This window comes from Cavia porcellus, unplaced genomic scaffold, assembly GCF_034190915.1.
Source record: "Cavia porcellus strain 051 isolate PalLab524CR breed Dunkin Hartley unplaced genomic scaffold, mCavPor4.1 scaffold_2, whole genome shotgun sequence".
NCBI lineage: Eukaryota > Metazoa > Chordata > Mammalia > Rodentia > Caviidae > Cavia > Cavia porcellus.
This window is the reverse complement of record NW_026947485.1, coordinates 62191960-62210816: the sequence shown is the minus strand read 5'-3', so window position 1 is coordinate 62210816 and position 18857 is coordinate 62191960. Positions and strand designations below refer to the sequence as shown.

General features: G+C 38.9%; 1 protein-coding gene across 1 annotated transcript in view; it reads left to right on the top strand.

Moving 5' to 3' along the window:
- Asb4 (ankyrin repeat and SOCS box containing 4) overlaps positions 1–18857 on the top strand; it is a 70924-nt gene that overhangs the window by 6764 nt on the left and 45303 nt on the right. The window contains exon 2 of the mRNA XM_003475110.3: positions 6110–6409. Within this exon, the coding sequence (XP_003475158.1) occupies positions 6110–6409 (300 nt within the window). The remainder of the gene's footprint in view (positions 1–6109; positions 6410–18857) is intronic.

Sequence of the window (18857 nt, the reverse complement as noted above, 5' to 3'; positions counted from 1 at the left end):
GCAAGTTGCTTACTGAAGAAAGTTGAGTACTAAAATGATTATGTATTGGTATTAATAGGATTCATTCATAATTAGTGATCAAAGCAGGTTGCATACCATTCAGCTTGAGAATTTTGCTTGGCAAGCATAGTCAATGTCAATAATTAAATAGAAATGTATAAATACATGTGTATATACAAGCATCCCTATGTTGTGTGTGCATCTGCATGGGTCTGCTGGGAAAAATCCTTAGCACCCATGCTCATCCTTCTCAGTGTCTGAAATCTCCTATCATTATCTTGGCAACTTAGTTTAATGACTGAACACTAATATGCAAATTCAGATAAACCTGAGAGCGATCACACTTTAAACAATGTGCAATCCATTAAACCTTAGGATAAAATAAGTGAAATTCTTTTGAAAGCACAGATTTAGGTAAGGACAGATGTGGGAGGAAAAGAAAGAAAGATGGCCTTAGAATTCTGAAGAGCTGCAAAGGGGATGGTGTGTGCGTGTGTGAGTGTATATGTGTGTGTGTGTGTGTGTGTGTGTGTGTGTGTGTGTTTGTGTATGTGTTTGTGTGTGTGTGTGCATGTGTGTGTGTTTATATGTGTTTAGTTAGGTGCAATGGTGGAATACAGGAAGATAAAGTCTTGATTTATTCCTGGGGTGTTTATCAGCATTGTGTATGACCCTGTAAATGCTGTTTTAATTTTATAAAATTTTAAAAAATTTAATACATGTATCAGATTCTAACTTTATAATCACAATGGGCGCATTCAGGAACAAGTAGACCTATGTTTTTTTCTTCCAGTCTGTGGTTTTCTTGGAGACCACCATTATAAATAGTTTCTGATTCAGAGTATTTAAAAATTTAAAAATATATTTGCATATGATTAGAGTACTATATCTTGACTTCTGTTTATTTCAGTGTATGTACAACTTCCCAGTTCTTTTAAATGGCTAGATAGCATTCCATGCAATGAAGATACTCTATTGGTCTCCTATAACAAACAGTGAAGCTGTGTTCAATCATTTAACTACCAGGAACAGTGCTGTAGTATACACACAGTCTTATGTACAGGCCAGGTTATCACGATCCATAACTCCATGGGCTTGTGTAGTGCAGTGGTCCTGTAAGTTATTTCACACATGAATGATCTTGCTTGTAGAAGAGATACCCAGGAATGATAAATATGTATTGTTTTCACTTAACTGAGAGAATTTTGGTATCTGATAACCAGGCTCACTTTAGTGTGGTCATCATCTTTAGAATGCTTCCGGTTGCTCATCATTTCTTTTAAAGTCTGGTGCTTAAGGAAGAGTTCTAATATTTGAGAATTATTCTGGCCTCATCTAATTAGTGAGGAATACAACTTTTGCTTCTGTTTTTCTGGGTATCAGTTTCTGATTAACGTGGATTAATATGGTATACTTTTTTAAGCAGCTCCATCCCACTGTTTCTGAAATTACTATCAACTCAAACTCCTAGGTTTTTCCTTAAATAAATGACCATTTAACCATATTCTCATTACCTTTGATTTGTGAGATCTTTATAGCCAAAAAGTCATTTATTGAAGTATCTGTGTTAAAATTTATTTTGCTGTTTCAGCTTTCAAGTGTATCCCCACATCTTCATTTTGCCATAAGTAGTTCATCTTTCTCTACCCATGTTCCCTTCCACACTTATATTGAATTTAAAATGCTATGCTTGTAGATGTTGACAGTTTTATACATTCATCGTTGTCACAGCTTGTCAAATGTGGCAACTGTTAAAGACTTATAGAAGAAAGAATAGCTCAGTGAATAAAAAAATTGGGTCAGTGGGAGAGGGCTAGAAAGGAGGAGAGAGGGGAAACATTCCAATAGCTAATAAAATTTTATCTAAGATCTCAGTTCTAGGAACAACTATTCTTCTCTTGGCCAGCTAATGTGTGCGGAACTTGCAGGCATAGTTAAGTGTATAAACACATCTGGATTTCCTGTTTATTTTGGCTGCTAGGAATTTCAGAGGCAATCTCACTGAAGTTCTATTGGGCAAAATGTCATTTATACTTTGTGTACCTTTGGTACTCTTGACATCTTTTCTGTCTTTTTTTTTTCTTTGCCTATATTTTTTAGATCATTTTGAAAAATCTTATATTGTGTACAAATTAGTGTTTTGTATTAATTATGTTTTGGAAAGAAATAGTGTATAAATCAACAGGTAGGCAAATAAAATTTTGGAATGTGTAAAAGATTTTTTAAAGAATATTGGAAACATTCACAATTTGGACTGAACAAAGCTATAGGGAAAATAATTGAAATGGAATAAAAATTTTAAGCTAACAGTTTGGCTTTATTCAAGACAAATTCTCAGTGATTCAGGGAGAGTCTCATGTAGTTCATCATATAAAATAAAATACAACCACAGAAATGGAGGTCTCAAACAAATCCTTTTGAGACCCAAGACTGTAAAGTTCATAAAGAAATAAGATAGCATGAATAGTACAGACAGAAAGAATTTTAAAAAGGACAGGGTATGTTGGTGCCTGCTTGTTATCCAGCTACTTGGGAGGCTGAGACAGGGAAATCAGAAGTTCAAGGCCAGCCTGAGAAATTTATCATGACTTTTCTGCAAAAAAACAAACAAACAAAAAAAGAAATTGGGAAGGGAGCTCAGTGGTACAGGATTTCTTAGCATATGTGAGTCTCTGGGTTTAATCTCCAGGACCATTAAGAAACAAGAAAGTGGGCATATAGGAAGATAGTGGAACAGTAAGCAACAGAGAAACTGGCCTCTGTGAGAGGATGTGGGAATATAGCATCGTGGGGAAGACAAGAAGGAAGGAAGTGGGTCCCCTCGACCTAGGAAAAATCTAAAGTGAGAATTGAAGCTCACAGAGAGAGTAAAGCAAGAAGCATTTAAACAAAGAAGAAGGTGGTAGCTGGCAGCATTTTCACCCGGAGCCAGACCCACCATGCGAGAAGGGCTATTGAAACCTGGGGACGCACAGTCACAGTGATAGTGGTGGCTGGCAAGCCTGAAGGCCTCTGCAAAGAAACATGGGGGCAGAGGGAAGCATTGGACATGGAGAACTGCACTGGCTGACGATGAGTGTAGAAGACTTAGTCCTCCTATGGGAGAGGGTGATGGAGGGCTCAGTCCTGCCACGGGAGAGGGTGATTGGCCAGGAGCCATTTTGGAATCAGGCAAGATAAGCCCAGAACCAGAAATGCAGCTGGCTTCCTTCAGCCACTCTTAGCTCAGAGCAGAATGGTGGAAATTGCTTGGACTGAGTCCTGCCACTCTGCGCATCCCAACAGCCATTGCTGAGGTTCCCTAAAGCTGTCTCCAACCAGCTCTGTCTCCTGCACATACTGTATGTAGTGGGGGCTCCTGCTGTTAACCAGCTTGGGAGGGAGGTGTCAGCCTGCCGTACCCCTGCTTGCACTCCACCAGCCGCTGGTGAGCCAAAGCAGGCTGGGAAAAGCAGCAGATAGTCCTATATCAGCATACCCATTGGTCACCATCAGATATCTCTAGCCAGCCCTGGCTAGAAAAATCAAACAGTCTCCCTTCAGAGAAATTATAGCCAACACAGGAAGTGCTGGGAACCCCACTACCCACCTGTCCAGTAGAAACCAGGAACATGAGAAGAGGAAGAAGCATAAAGCAGTCTCTCACCTCTAACCCTCTGGTCCATGAGGTGTAAACATGGATGAGATCAGGAGTTGCACACCTGAAGTTTCTGAAGTGATGGCAACTGAAGTAAAGAAACAACTTCATGAGGCTATAAAAGAAATTAGAACAGAAATATTATCTCAGGTCAAAGAAGAAATGAAAAACATAATAAAAGAACTGCTAAGCACCTCTAAAGAAGACATAGATAGAAGGATAGAGAATCATAGGAAAATGAGGGAAATCTTGAATGAAGAATATAAAAAGGAGTTAGAACACATGCAGCAGATTCAGAGAGTACCAGGAAATTAAAAACTCCATTGAAATCTGGCAAAACTGCTTGAAAGAAACTAAAGACAAACTTTCAAACCTTGAAGACAGGTTTGCAGCTTGCGATCAAGAAAGGAAAGATCTCTTAAAAATAAGAAGGAACCAGGAAGTAACGATTCAAAGACTACAAGATGACACGAAGAAGCACAATTTAAGAATAATAAATGAGAGTGAAAAAGCAGGGGTCAACAGAAATGAAATACAAAGGCTACTTACAGAAATAATTTCAGAAAACTTTCCAAGCACAGGAAATGGAAATGATATCAGATAAGTGAAGCATTTAGAACTCCAGCCAGCTACAACCAAAACAGATCTATCTACACCCAGACATACAATAATCAAGATCCTAGAAATTCAACACAAGAAAAAAAAATATTAAAAAGCTGTTAGAGAAAAGAAATAGGTCACCTATAAAGGAAAACTCATCAGAATCATGACAGACTCCTCAACACAAAACATCAAATCAAGAAGAGCTTAGGGCAAAGTATTCTAAGCCCTAAAAGGAAATAACTTCCAATCCAGGTTGATGTACCCTGAAAAAATATCTTTCAAAATTAATGGAGAAACAAGATGTTTCCTTGACAAAGAGGAACCGGAGGAGTTCAACCCTACAAAAAATACTGAAGGATATTCTAGAGAGAGGAAAAAAAAAAAGACCATGGTTTCAGGAACACTGGCAGAGGGAGCTCACTGAGTGAGGCAGACAATGGGGTGAAGGGGAAAAGTAGGCAACCAATGGCAGGAAAATAGTGTGGCAGAGATGAGGCAGAGAATGTTGGCCATATTCACTAATATAGATGGCCTCAATTCAATAAAAAGAAACATAGGCAGAGTGGATCAGGAGACAGGGTCCACCAATGTGCTTTATACAAGAAACATATTTAACCTAAAATGGGTTTATAGACTGAAAGTCAAAGATGAGAAAACAATGCTCTATTTGACAGGGAACAAGAAAAAAGTGGGGGTAGCTTGCCCATCAGCTGCAGACTGGTTAGAAAGCCATGCCACTTTTATACAATGGAAAACTATTCGGCTATAAATAAAGATAACCTTGAGGCTCTTGTGGGTAAATGGATACAACTTGAGATCATGTTCAGAGGTAAAAAGATTCAGAGTCACATATATGAATAGTGTGTTGCTTCCCTATAAAAACTAAAGGAGTTAGTGGGATCCAACTTGTACAATACATCCTGTGAAAGTGCAAGGGGAGGAATTGTCTAAAAAGGGAAGGAAGTAGCCATTGTTAATCTATTATTGTGATTTGAAACTCGTATTATTTTTATTGTCCTGTTTAGTTTGGTTTTATTCTGTTTGTGTTTGTCTAATTATATTATATTTGATGGCGTAGACAGCTATTTCAAAGTTAACAAAAATATATTATGGTAACCATTTTTTGATTTCCTATTAGCTTGATTTGAAACCTTGTATTCTTTCATTGTTGTTTTGACTGATTTTATTCTATTCTGTTTTGTTTGATTTTATCATGTCTAATGGTATAGGCAACTACTTTGATGATATTAAGATGATTATGGTACCTATTGTGATTTTACTACTATCTTCTTTTGAAGTCTTATACTGTTTACGTTGTTTTGTTTTTATTGATTTTACTCTGTACTGTTTTGTTGATTTTATTATGCCTGAGGGTATAGGCAATGCATTTGAAGATAACAAGAGGCATTATAGTAGCCATTGTAGAACTCCTTGTATTTTTGTTTTTAAGTCATGCACCATGTTCATCCTTTTGTTTTGATTGACTCTATTCTTTTTTGTTTCATTTGGTTTTCTTCTCTTCAAAATAAAAATATATTTTTAAAAAAGAAACAAGAAAGAAAAAATGGAAGGAAGGAAAAAAAGGAAAGAATAAAAGGAAGGGAAAAGAAAGCAAGAGAAAGGAAGACAAAAAAAGAGAGAGACTAGAAATTACAGAGAAAGAAAATTAGGAAAAAACTTAAAAAGTCTAAATCACTTAAGCACATCTAAATAAGTTAATGAATGAAACAATGGCAAAAACCTCAGCTACTAGTCTATCATCTGTGGAACGGTTGTTCCTCAATTTGTAAAAATTTTCACAAAATAGGGAGAAATCCTCAACCTAAAAAATGAAACGGTGCTCTCTTTCTCTTCCCTCTCCTTCTCCAGGCTATTGGTTGCCCAGTTATAAATTAAAGTCTTCCTGGGCCACAGGCCTGCACCTGTCAGTCCTGTTCGGTCATGTGGAATGCCTCCTGGTGCTCTTGGACCACAATGCCACAATCAACTGCAGACCCAACGGAAAGACCCCTCTTCATGTGGCGTGTGAAGTGGCCAATGTGGACTGCGTGAAGATCCTGTGTGACCGTGGAGCCAAGCTCAACTGCTATTCTCTGAGTGGACACACAGCTTTGCACTGCTGTACAACACCGAGCTCCATCCTCTGTGCCAAGCAGCTGGTGTGGCGAGGTGAGCCCTTCTGGTTGGCTGACAGCAGCATCCCTGCACTCAGGCTTTTGAGAGTCAGTGAATCCTCCTCACTCAGACTATCTAGTAGGTGTGCCCATGCTTTCAGAAGAGTTCCAGGGCTGTAAGGTACATGAACTTAAAATGTTGGCTTCTTTTGGGAGAGGTCACTCAGTGATGACCACACTGCAAGCTTAACATGTGTCCCCATAGGAAATACACTAACATTCGTTTTCTGAACAGACACTCACTGAGCTTCTTCTATGCATTAGGCAATGTTGTAAGTGAAAAGAAGGAATAGTTTCCTCTCTCATAAAATCAATAGTCCAGTAGGGGATAGGAATGTTAATCAAATTAATTCATAAATACTGCATATAATTAAAAGTGGGGGAAAGTGTGATGGAGGAGAAATAAGGAGTTACAAAGGAGAGAGTTAGAAGTGAACAATGATAAAGTAAGGATTTCTCTAAGTAAGACCTTAGGAATAAGAAAGTGCTAGTGTTTCAAAAAAGGAGTCATGAGCAAATGGAATGGAGATCTATGGGACAGCACAAACCAAGTGTTTGTTAGGAGAGTGAAAGACCTGGAGTTTTAAATGAATGTCCTGAGTATGGGAGATGTGGAAGGCCAGAGGACAAATGGGAGAGGGGAGAGCTCCGAGATGACATCGGGTAAGTTGGGCAACAGAGCCCTCTGCAGGCGGAGGTGCAAGGTCCCAAAAAGCAGACGCTTAACTGTCCTGAGCAAGACATGGTGTGCTTTAATCTCTACTTGAAATTCTCATACTGGAATTATGCAGGGATGGGTCCACGGGGCAAGAACAGAAGCAGGCAGACCAAGAAGGGAAACGACTGGGTGTGATGTGAAGGGGACAGTGGCCCATGCTAGGTGGTGACCCTGGGTGAAAAGATTAGGGGACTAAGGGACGGCTTTGCACTCAATTCTGGAAGTGGCATGGAGGGATTTAGAGACAGATTAGAGTTGGGGTGGGGGTGAAGGGGAAGGAAATTCCAGGGTGTCTGGTTTCAGAAAACAGGCAGACAGCAATGCTAGAAGAGATGGAGAGACTTGAGGAAGAAAACACATATAAGGGGTGAATGCTAAACTAGAGTTTTGAAGGGTTAATAGAGTATAATTTACATGCAGTAAGATTCAGGATAAAATTCACCATGTTTGAGGAACATTCTTTTCATAAAACTATTACCAAAATTATCTTAAAAAAGTTATTTGGTGCCCTTCATATTATTTCTTCTCCCTGTCCCACCCAATCACTGATCTTTTTTCTGTCCCTAAAATTTTGCTTTTTCCATAATGTCATATTAATTAAATTAAGTGTGTGGCCTTCCACTTGTCATAATTATGGGAGAGTCATCCATATGCTTGTATGGACCGGTAAATCAGAGCTTTTCATTGCTGAACAGTATTGCATGCTTTATACTGCATGCAATTGATTCACTTTCCAGTAGAGAGGCTTGAAATATTCCTGGTTCTTGCCAATTTTGAAAAGACAGTGATATCAACTTTTACACATGAAGTCTGATGTTTCCATATTTTCATTTCATTTGGATGAATACTTAGAAATGAAATGATGGATTCTTTGGTAAATTTATAAGAAATGACCACCTTACTTTCCAGAATGGTAGTATCGTTTTATATTTCTATCAGCAATGTGTGACTCTTCCAACTGCTTCTTGTCCTTGCCAAAGCCAGACATTGTGAGATTTTAAAAATATTCTCTAGCTGTCCTATTAAGTACATACTGGAATCTCATTGTGGCTTTAACTTACATTTCCCTAATGACTAAGAGTGTTGGATCCGTTTTCATATATTTATTTGTCAGATGTATATTCACTTTGATAAAATATCTGCTCATATCATTTGCTTCTTTAAAAAAAGCAACGTGTTGCTTGCTTTGATAGTATTGATTTGAGAGTCTCTGCATATTCTGGATACTAGTATTTATTACACTTATAGTTCACACATATTTTTATTCATTCTTTGCCTTTTTGGGGGGGGGGTCTTTTTCATTTTTATCGGTACCAGGGATCGAACTCACAACTGCCTGCTTTCAAGGCAGGCGCTTATGCTGCTGAGCTAAATCCCCAGCCTCTATTCTTTGCCTTTTTTTCCCATTCCACTCACAGTTTCCTTCAAAGAGCAGTATTTTACATTGATAAATTTAATTTGTCTAAATTTTTATGGTTTGTGTTTTTTTTTGTCCTATCTAAAATACCTTTGACTACATTGACAACATTTTCTACTATGTGTTCTTCTAGAAGTTTTATCATTTTAGGTTTTACTTTGGGGACAAGAATTCATTTTGAGCTAATTTTTTGTATCTAATGTAAGGTGGGAATTACAGTTTAGACTTTTTTAAAAAAAATATGAATGCCTAATTGTTCCAGCATCATATGTCACTAAATTTCCTTGGTATCTTTATCAAAGACCAATTGGCCTCATATATATATATATATATAGTTTTTATTCTGCATGTCTTTTTTATATATCTTTTATTTTATTCTATGTATTCTATATATTTTATATATGTTCTCTCTATGTATTGTATGTATAATATATACATATATTATATATATATTATATATTATGCTATACATCTATTTTCTTTTATTCTATGTATCTAGTTTTTATTCATTTATTTATTTTGCTTGTGCTTCATTAACCTGACTGCTGCCACTTTGTACCAAGTCAGGTAGAGTAAGCCCTGCTATTTTGGTTTTAAACAGGAGACTTTTCAGGCTCTTTGAGCTGTCAAAACAATTAAGTCAAGAATACTTTTGATATAAAAGTGTGGGTTTCATGGAGCCGGATGTAGCTCAGTGGAGGAGTGCTTGCTTAGACCATAGAGGACCCTGGGTTCAATTCCAGAGCCAAAAAAGAAAAAAAAATGTATCTCAAAAGAAAGCTTTGTACTAAAACTACAATTTTTAGAATTGTTGACCTATAGATTGCATTCAAACTCAAGGACCTCATTAAAATCACCTGGAAAAAGTATCTAGAGAAAAAAAAAAAATAGAAGGCCAGGGAATTCTAACATTTAGGCTCTAGAAGGATGAAAAGGTCAGTAAAGGATAGTGAGATGGCCTATTCTGAGGAATTGAAAAAACCAAAACTGGGTTAAGTAGCAAGGGTAATTAACTACGTGGACAGCTGTCAAGGTTTAATGAGATGTTCCTTCAGTTAGGTAGCAGTCATCACTAGCAAAAAGAGTTGAGTGAAGAAATGTAGCAGCCAGATTTTTGTGAAGTGTGAGTAGGTGACTAGAAATGAGAAGCGGCATATGTGTGCAGTTGTTAGCGGTTTGGCTGCAAAACAGCTTAAGGACAGCATCATCGTTGCAGGAGGCTGGGGGACGTCATGGGAGAGCAATGTTGCAGATGAACAGAGAAACACATGTGCCCAGGGAAATGATGCAGTGGAAGAAAGCAATTGACCGTACATGTGATAGGGTTACTGAAAGATTCTAAATCTTCAGAAAGGTAGGATGGAATGAAATCTAGGAACCAGTGGACACACTTTTATTCCTAACAAGTGGACCAAAACAAAAGTTGGTTTTTAATGCCAGAACATTTATAGATTCAGTGATGTTAAAATGAGAGAGTTCATGCTGGGCATGGAGGTACAGACTTGTAATCTCAGCACTGTGGAAGCTGAGGCAGGAGAGTCACCATGAGTTTGAGACCAACCTGGACCACACAATGAGTTCAAGACCAGCCTGAATTATGAAGCAAAACCCTGCTCAAAAACAACCATCAAACCATATGCCCCTGCCAAAAAAGGGTCATATGTGACTAAGGCCAATTAATCATATCTGAGGCAAAGTCATCAGCCAAAAAGGCAAGGAAAACAGAATGTATGGACATTTGATGTGGCTGGGGAAGGACCAAAAGGTCTTAGGAGGAACAGATTTACTTAAGAATTGTGGCCAAGTACTGGGCTCCTAAAAATGTATTTTTGTCTCCTCAGCCTATGGGACTGGAGGGAAAGAGTAAGCCTAGCTTGCTTGCTTTCTTTTTCTCTCTTTCTTTCTTTCTTTCTTTCTTTCTTTCTTTCTTTCTTTCTTTCTTTCTTTCTTTCTTTCTTTCTCTCTCTCTCTCTCTCTCTTTCTTTCTTTTTTCCTTCCTTCCTTCCTTCCTTCCTTCCTTCCTTCCTTCCTTCCTTCCTTCCTTCGTTTCTTTGTCTCTTTCTTTCATCTGTCTGTCTTTCTAATACATGTTTGCATTACGTAGTGATTACGTTTACGTGAGGAGTTGGTGCATCTATGTAACAAATCTTAATTCTTTTTTCCCATCCCCGGTCCCACTTCTCCCTCCTTCTCCTCCATCCCTTTCCCATTTGCAAAAGTTCTGTTTTTCATTTTCTTTCTTTTTATTGATTTTCTTTGAGCCCCTGGACAGAGGGCCCTGATGAAAGACACAGAACAGGGGGGCATCAGCCAGTGTTCATCCACCTTTCTAGGTGTGGCCCCCTCCTCTGTTCATACTTACTAATTGCTTAGATTTAGATTTAGTTTTTATGTTTATGAATATTTTCAATATTCTAAGCTATAAAGATATTTGTTCATTTTTACAAGTTTGAAAAATTATGTTTTTTTAAATAACTTATTTTAAATGTTTTACTTTTGGGGGTAAGAATATTAAGGATTTGCTACTCAGCAGGGTAGTATTGATTCTGGTCACTATGTTGTACATGGGCTCTCATGGACTCAGTCACTGTGCTTTACTGAAATTGTATTAACTCTTTTTGCTCCCGCCTGTTCCTGTGACTTCCCACAGCACAAACTGACTGAGAGGGAACAGTCCTTTCCTTCCTCAGAGCCGCCACCTTTCCAGCAGGCACGCTATGCCCATCTCTTTGGAGCTGACCAGAGCCCTGGGCAGTGCTCCCTGCACCGATGAAGGACACTCATGCCAGTCAGGCCCACCAGAGACTCGCATGCCACAGGCTGAAAGGTTGAATCTATGAAGGAAAGAAAAAAAATTGGAGAAAGCAAAAATAATTACTTTCTGGTGGCAAACATCATAAAGTTAAAAGATAGTCATAAAACTCTGGGGTATGTGTGTGAGACTATGTGAGAGAAGTACATTAAAACATTTTGTAAAAATTAAAGGACGGATTGGTTAAAACTAAGCAGGAGAAAGAAGGAAAGAAGGAAGAAAGAAAAGAGAAAAGTGAGGGGGAGAGAGAGAGAGAGAGAGAGAGAGAGAGAGAGAGAGAGAGAGAGAGAGAAAGAGAGAGAGAGAGAGAACATAAATGCCAAGACTAGGAATAGATAATAGATATTTCAGGAAAAAATTAGATAAATAACCAAGGTATGCCACAGTGACTACCTTCATGGGTAGTCAGCGAGCAGCAATGGCAGTAGCAGATGCTTTTGTCACTGCTAGCTATGTTAACAAGGACACAGGTGGTAACACTGTACCCACACATGAACATACAGGGCAGGGCCTCTCTACTGCTATGACAAGGGGTACACTCTGGAGGACTTACACAACACATATCAGAGCTCTTAACTGCTTAAAACCTCTGTAAATTCATGAATTTTACTGCTAGCATTAGAGACTAATTTCAGGCAGAAGGAGCTTTTGATCTAATTCTGTTCTTTGTTTAGAGCTTCATTCAGACTTTAAATACCTCCTTTAAATACTTCCATTAAACAAGGTTGCACAGAGTCAGAGGTAACTGAAGAGAAGTAAGAAGAAGGTGTTTGCCATGACTTTAGGACTGTACTTGGTCACTCAATCTGTATGCACTAGAAATTAAGAGACTGTCTTAGTCACTGGCTACAATAACCAACGCCTGCGACTTACAGGAGGAAAGCTTGATTCGGGCTCACGCCTTCAGTCTGCAGTCAGCTGGCTGCAGGGCAGACATGGTGGGGTGGAAAGGCATGACAGAAGAAAGCTGTGCTTCCCCTGGCAGCCAGGAAGCAGAGAGGGAAAGGGGGACCCGGGAAGGGAGATACATGCTCCCAGGTCACACCCACAGTGAACATCCCGCCCTCTCCTAGCAGACTACATGGCCAGGGAACTAGTTGGTGGGTAAATCCATGGCCAAAAACAGCAACTCCACATTCCAGGCATCCTCCCGTCACATGAGGCATTTGTGGGACATTCTTGATCCAAATCATAACAAACACTTTATCCTAATTCTGCAAAAGTCTTCAGAATAGATCAATTATAACGAACTTTATTTTTTATATTTTTGTGTTAGACCTTTTTGTTGGTTAAGGAAATCATTCAGTATACACAACATTTTAAAAATATACAACACTTTTCCTTTTACAAACACGGAGTCTCTAAGGAAGAACCCAATTTCTTTTTGCCATCAGAGAGTCATTCATATTGCTAAAAAGCTGAAAAATGCTTGCATATCTAAAAAACTTGAAGTTGCATATTCCCCATATCAGGCAGGCATTAAAAACGACATTGTAAAAGATTGTTCATTGATATGGAAAAGTTGTTAAAAACTTCAGAAGTTAAGAGGTTTTTCTAAAAACTATCACAGAATTAATATCTAACATACCAGTCTAAAGTTGCTGTCATGGCTAGTGTTTAACTGCACCTACACAATTGCAGAAAGGCAAATCTATTACTTAAGATTCTCGGTCCTAGAAAGAACATCTGGCAAATAGGAATCAATAGGAAATTGTACCCTGCACTTAAAAGAATGACTAGGTAATGGGGGAAATGTATTTCTTCTGTTTTATGGTGGGAGAAACGGAACGAAAAGGTTAGTGTTGACAACTGTAGAAGACTGTGAGCAGCCCATGTCCTCTGCTTCTGTGTGTCCTCATCCTCTAAGATAGGACTCGGTGCACAAATGTCACACTTGCTATCTGGCTCCTGGCTGCTCTGGAAAAAGCTCACGAAGCCACTGCCGTCTGACTAATGGAAACTGTAGCGTTCTTGGTCAGCTTTGCCCTCCGCCTCTCACAGGAGGTTGCTGAGGGCCGAATTCACTGTCTCTGGGTTGCCGTGGGCACTTTGAGGCGAAGCCACCTACCTCACTTTGTGGCTGGACAGAGGGAGTGGAGACAGCACAAGGACAAGGAAAACAAGTCAGTCTAACATGAGACTTGGGGTCCGAGCAGTCCATTAGAGAAGAACCAATACCATGGCAACTGAAAACCCATGTAATTTAATTTGCTATTTAATGGGCTGCTTGTGGAAAAGTGCTCTTTGTGGAAAAGGCTAATTGAGTCCAAAAAATTACACGCAATTTTCTCTTAAAGGATTTTCCCCTGTTTTTTCAGTGTTGCAGAGCCTGCTTTGTGCCCATGGTGGGTTCTGTCTGCTATTTTTCTGTTTGCCTTTCTACTTAATGCCTCCCATCTTCAGGCCTTTGTTTCCTTTGGTATTAGTATAATGGTGTTCATCAGTTGAGAGAGCTTATTTACTTCGGTGAAAACGTCCTCTGCTAGCATCTTGCATTTCTCTTCCAATAAAGGGAGTCAGGTCAGATTTGGCTGCTAAGCAGCATATTATTTCTACCTATTTCCTTTTGTAAGGCGGAAATGAAAGCTGCTTGCTTTACTCTGCATGAAGCAAATCCTGACAGGAGGAAGAAAATTCGTGACTGCAGGAAAGCCGTAAAAATTTGAATGTTTTCCCACAGAATGTAGCATGAATGTCACATAAAGAAGACTGTATCTTTTCAAGACTGTCCCCTTATACTTAGTATGACAGTGACACGAGTCACCCACATGTTTAGGACATCCCTTGTTCACTTAAGTGGTACATAGTAAGGCAGGATACCTGTGACCTTCACGTAAATCAGGACGTGGAGAGGTCTGCGGCCAGCCACTCCGCCAGCCTTCCAGCTTGCTCTTGCTTGTGTTATATATCGCAGGAGCACAAATCTGAACATCTTAGTCATTTACACACCATTCAAAGATTTTTGCCACATCTATATTGTTGTGAGCACTACTTGTGCAATAAAAATTTAATCTTTTAAACTGACACTTGTTAGTAAAATTAATTTTAAAGGAACAATATTACTATGAAAATTTTGAAAAGCAAAATCCCTTGCCACCCATAGAAAGAAACAGTCACAGTGAATCATAGAAAATGAAATTCTGGACCTCCACCTGCTCAAAGGCCCACTGCTCTTAGATGTCAGAGAATGACTGTCAAAAGCCTCATTTTCTGGTCATTGCTTTTCCTAGAAGCCTGTCTTTCTAATCATTCTGCCCTGAATGGGAGAATCTGAAATTAGTTCGCAGGCCACCTCTCCCACACGACAGTTCTTCCTGGCCCATGACAAGAGTCCCATGTAAAGAATTATCCCACACTTTGCAAAACACAGTCTTATGCGGTGTTATATATAAGCTGATGGTCTCTTTAGAGGTGGAATTTTCAAAGCAATTCCTTTTAGAATCAGGGTTGAAACAAGTTTCCTGTGCAGCAGGTCCTAGCCGACACAAAGGGAAAAGGAAAATAAATAATGCATGAAGACAGGACAGAGGGAAGCAAACTGCCATTACTCCGCACAATATGTTTGTCTACAAAGAAAACTCAAGAAAATAGAGTGTGGAATGGTTAAAATGAATAATTGCATTTACCATTGTGTTTAAGATCAATTTAAGAAATCAACTGTATTTCTGTATACCAGAAATGAGTTGCCAGAAATTGTTCAGATGTATTGTAAAAGAAAAGCTATATTTATAATATCACATGAAATTAAAGAAGCTTACAAAATATATTCAATAAACTATTGAAGAAATATATAACTGGGAGAAACATACAATTGTTTGAAAGACATGAAAACATTAAGAAGACACCATATTCAAGATTTACTAGGAAAAAAATTTTTCTTTTTCATTTGCAGGCGAGTCAAGTGCTCCACCACTAGGTTATGTTCCCAGTGCCAATATTAAAAAGTAATGCTTGACTATTTCTTCCTTGGAGGTGGTTGGTTTTTACACCTTTAATCTCATTAGTTTAGTGTTCATCTATATAGTGACAAACAAATACCATTTCTTTACACACGAAAACTGAAAAAAATAAGTAGTAATTTAACAGTTTTGTGCCCATCTACTGTTTGCTGGATAAAGCAAGATAAAGACCTAGTTCCTATCCCTCCATCTGCCCCCCTCGCTAGTTCTTCCCTGGGCCTGGTCACCTCAATGCAGTCATGACTATGAGGTTTGTAACAGCTAGGAAGACTTTTCCTATTTGTACAATGCCTTGTTTTCCCTTATGTGGTTGGTCTTGATCTACCTACCTATGTTTAGTTTTCTGTGAATGCATTGCTATTTTAACCCCATTTTTTGGATCAAAACTTTTTAATTTTAATTTTTTAGATTTCAGAAAGGATCTTGCTCTGGTAGTCCAAGTTAATCTCAAACTGGTTCTCTTACAGCCTCAGCCTCCCAAGACCTCTGGCTACAGGCATGTGCTACCATGCCTTTTTGGAAATATTTAAACTCAAAGGGTATTTTGTCAATTTCATTTTCTTGAGAAGATCCCCTTGAGAGCCTTCAGATCCAGGTCCAGCTGGCTGAATACCTACTGCTCCTCTGGGGGCTTGGGATCCTTGTTTCTTGTCAACTCTAAGGTTTCCCTTTTCTCTCCTATGTCCTGGCTTTCCCCAACCCAAGTGGCTACCCACCTGGGTTAATACATCCTCTGAGAGATTTCTGAGAAAGAGTGCCTGAAACTCTAAGTGCACTTATTTATTCTAGACCAGTAGAGAGAGAATTCTAGATTTATAATTATTTTCCTTTAGTATGATAAGGGTATTGCTTCTAGCTTGCAGTTCTGCAGCAACAAAATCTGAAGCCACTTTATTTCTTCATCATTTTTGTTTGAATGTTCTGAAATCCCATAATGATCGGCCTTGCTGGATTTATTTTTGTCCATGGTGCTGGGTCCTCTCAACCCCTTGGTGCTTGTTTATTAATGCTAAGAAATGTGCTGAATTATTTTTCTTGCATGAAGGTTTTCCTATGCTTTTTTTCCTTGAACTGTTATAATTTGAACATTTACCTCCTGGACTGTTCCTTTAATTTCTGATATTGTCTTTCCTGTTTTACTTTGATTTATCATTGTGCTCTGTCCTTTGAGAGACTGTGCAGTTCTGTTTGACTCTCTCTGCACTGCACTGGAGCTTTCCTTTGTTGTCTTAGAACCCTTGGCTGTCTTTCTGTGTTTAAGACTAAGTGATGTTTGTTGACTATTAACTTTACTGCAGGTAATTTGGCCAAGATCTTTTGTTTGAAGAATCTTTGTTGTAGATCTTTAGATTTTATTTATTTTATTTATTTGTTTTTTAGACTGGTCAGATTCTCCAAAGAAAAATGTAACTTCCTCTTCCTGGAGAATTAAGACCAGATGCCAGTATTCCAGGTGCTGAGTTTGTGGGAAAGGGCAGGTACAACTGCTACCTAGAATGGTTGCATTTTTCTCTTTGCTGAGCTATAATTTGCTTAATCCTAAGGCCAAAGTTCAGACTTTATTCTGATGATCATTTTTCCATAACTCCCTTACACTCAGTGAGATCTGATAACACTTTATAGTTTTCCTTTGTGACATCTATATTTTTATATTTTTTGTTGGTTTTTTAGACAGGTCTTGCTATGTCATTCAGGCTGGCCTTCACCTCACTATGTAGCCCAGTCTAGCCTTGAACTATCAGTGATCTTCCTGCCTCAGCTTCCCAAATGCTGGGATTACAGGTGTTCATCAACATACCCTATTTGCTTAATTCTTTGCCTAGTGTCTCCCTGTAGATTCATGAGAGCATATACTGTTTCATTCAGCATAGTCCAGTGCACAGTACATTTTTGGTGTTGACTGTTGGAGATGTATTGAATGTTCAGTTTGGAGCAAGTATCAACTAGCACCAGGCAGGAAAGTGTGGTTGAATTAAAGCAGTTCCATCACCATTACTGGAAAAAGTACACCCAGTTTTTGGTCTATTGCACTCATTGCTTCTTTCCCGCATGAAGAGAGCATGTCAGGAAGAAGGAGAGGTCAGAAGTGTTAAACGCTATTCAAAGATCTAGTAAGTTAAGAGCCACAGAGATTCCACTGGATTTAGTGATATGGAGGAAACAATGTTGCCGAAATCAGTTGAGTGATTGTTGGGAAAATCAGAATAGAGGGACTGATACTACAGATAAGGTTGTCTGAGAGGATGGACAAGTCTTTTAGGAAGTATTTGTGACGAGGAGACAAGGAGATAGATCAACAGGGAAATAAGGTGGAGTATTTTTCTTTTAGATTACACTAATCTGAACATTTTTTTGAAGACTAGAAAAATCCACCAGCAGGGTGAGACCAAAGAGAAAGAAGAAAAAAGAGGGATGATTTATGCTGTGGGAATTCTGAGATGTCTGGGGAATGAGGTCAGAGCTAACAGAAGGATTGATGTTAGTGAGAACATGGATTATGTCATAGTCAGAGGCAAAAAGGAGAGGATGAGAGGTAGACCTAAGAAAGTTTTGAGGAAGTTTCTTATTTTAGAAGTAAAGCAAGAAACATCAAGGAGAATGAAAAGAGAAGGGAAAAGATTAAAAACACAAAGAAGAAAGGTTTGAAATAACCACTGTATTTTAGAGAGTGAGGAAATAAATTAGGAATAGAGACATTTGGATTGCAGGGCATCCAGAAGGCCCAGCTGACGTTTCATGGCTGGTTTAGGGGACAGTCGCTGTCTTGCACAGGTGGAACCTCCTCACCCATAGTAGAATTCTTGCCATGTGATGCCCCTTGCTTGGAGGCACTGAGACCATAGCACACTGAGTTCCTTCAGGTTTAGGGTCACTCATAGCAAATGAGGACTTGATGGTGGAGTTTTTGAACTGATGGAGTATAGAATTAACTGAATAGGGACAGATAACATCAAGCAACATTTAATGGGCAAAGAGAAGCAAAATGATTCTGTGGATGAATTCCCACAACAGTTGTAGTGGACACGAAGCAAGCAAGATATAAAACTGAAAGGTAATCATCCAAGAACTGGATGTGCGAATTAGTGGTGTGGGGAGGCTGATTAGCTTCAGGTGCAGGTATGGCTGTGGGGGAAGTAATCAAGGTAGGCGGGAGAGGAAGTCACTGAAGAACGTGATCCACAAACCAAGAGACCACAGCATTAGATGAGTTATCGATGTGGTTATTAAAGATGCCCAGAAAGATGACAGGGATTTATGGATGTAAGAATAACATGAGGCAGGTGCGAGAAATCTTGAGAAGCTGATAGAGAGATACAAGTACTCAGGTAAGAGACTGGGTGCTATAGCTGAGCAGGCAGAGCTCCAAAGGGGCAAGATGTTCTTTTTATTTATGTTTTCAAGAGAATTATGCAGTAATTGGAACCGGCAATGGGGAGTCAGATATATGAGAAAAGATCACTCAGCTACATACTGCAGGCCAGAATTAAGCATCCTCCCTCCATTGTTTGAGCTTGGAACAGAGTAAAGCAAGTTTAG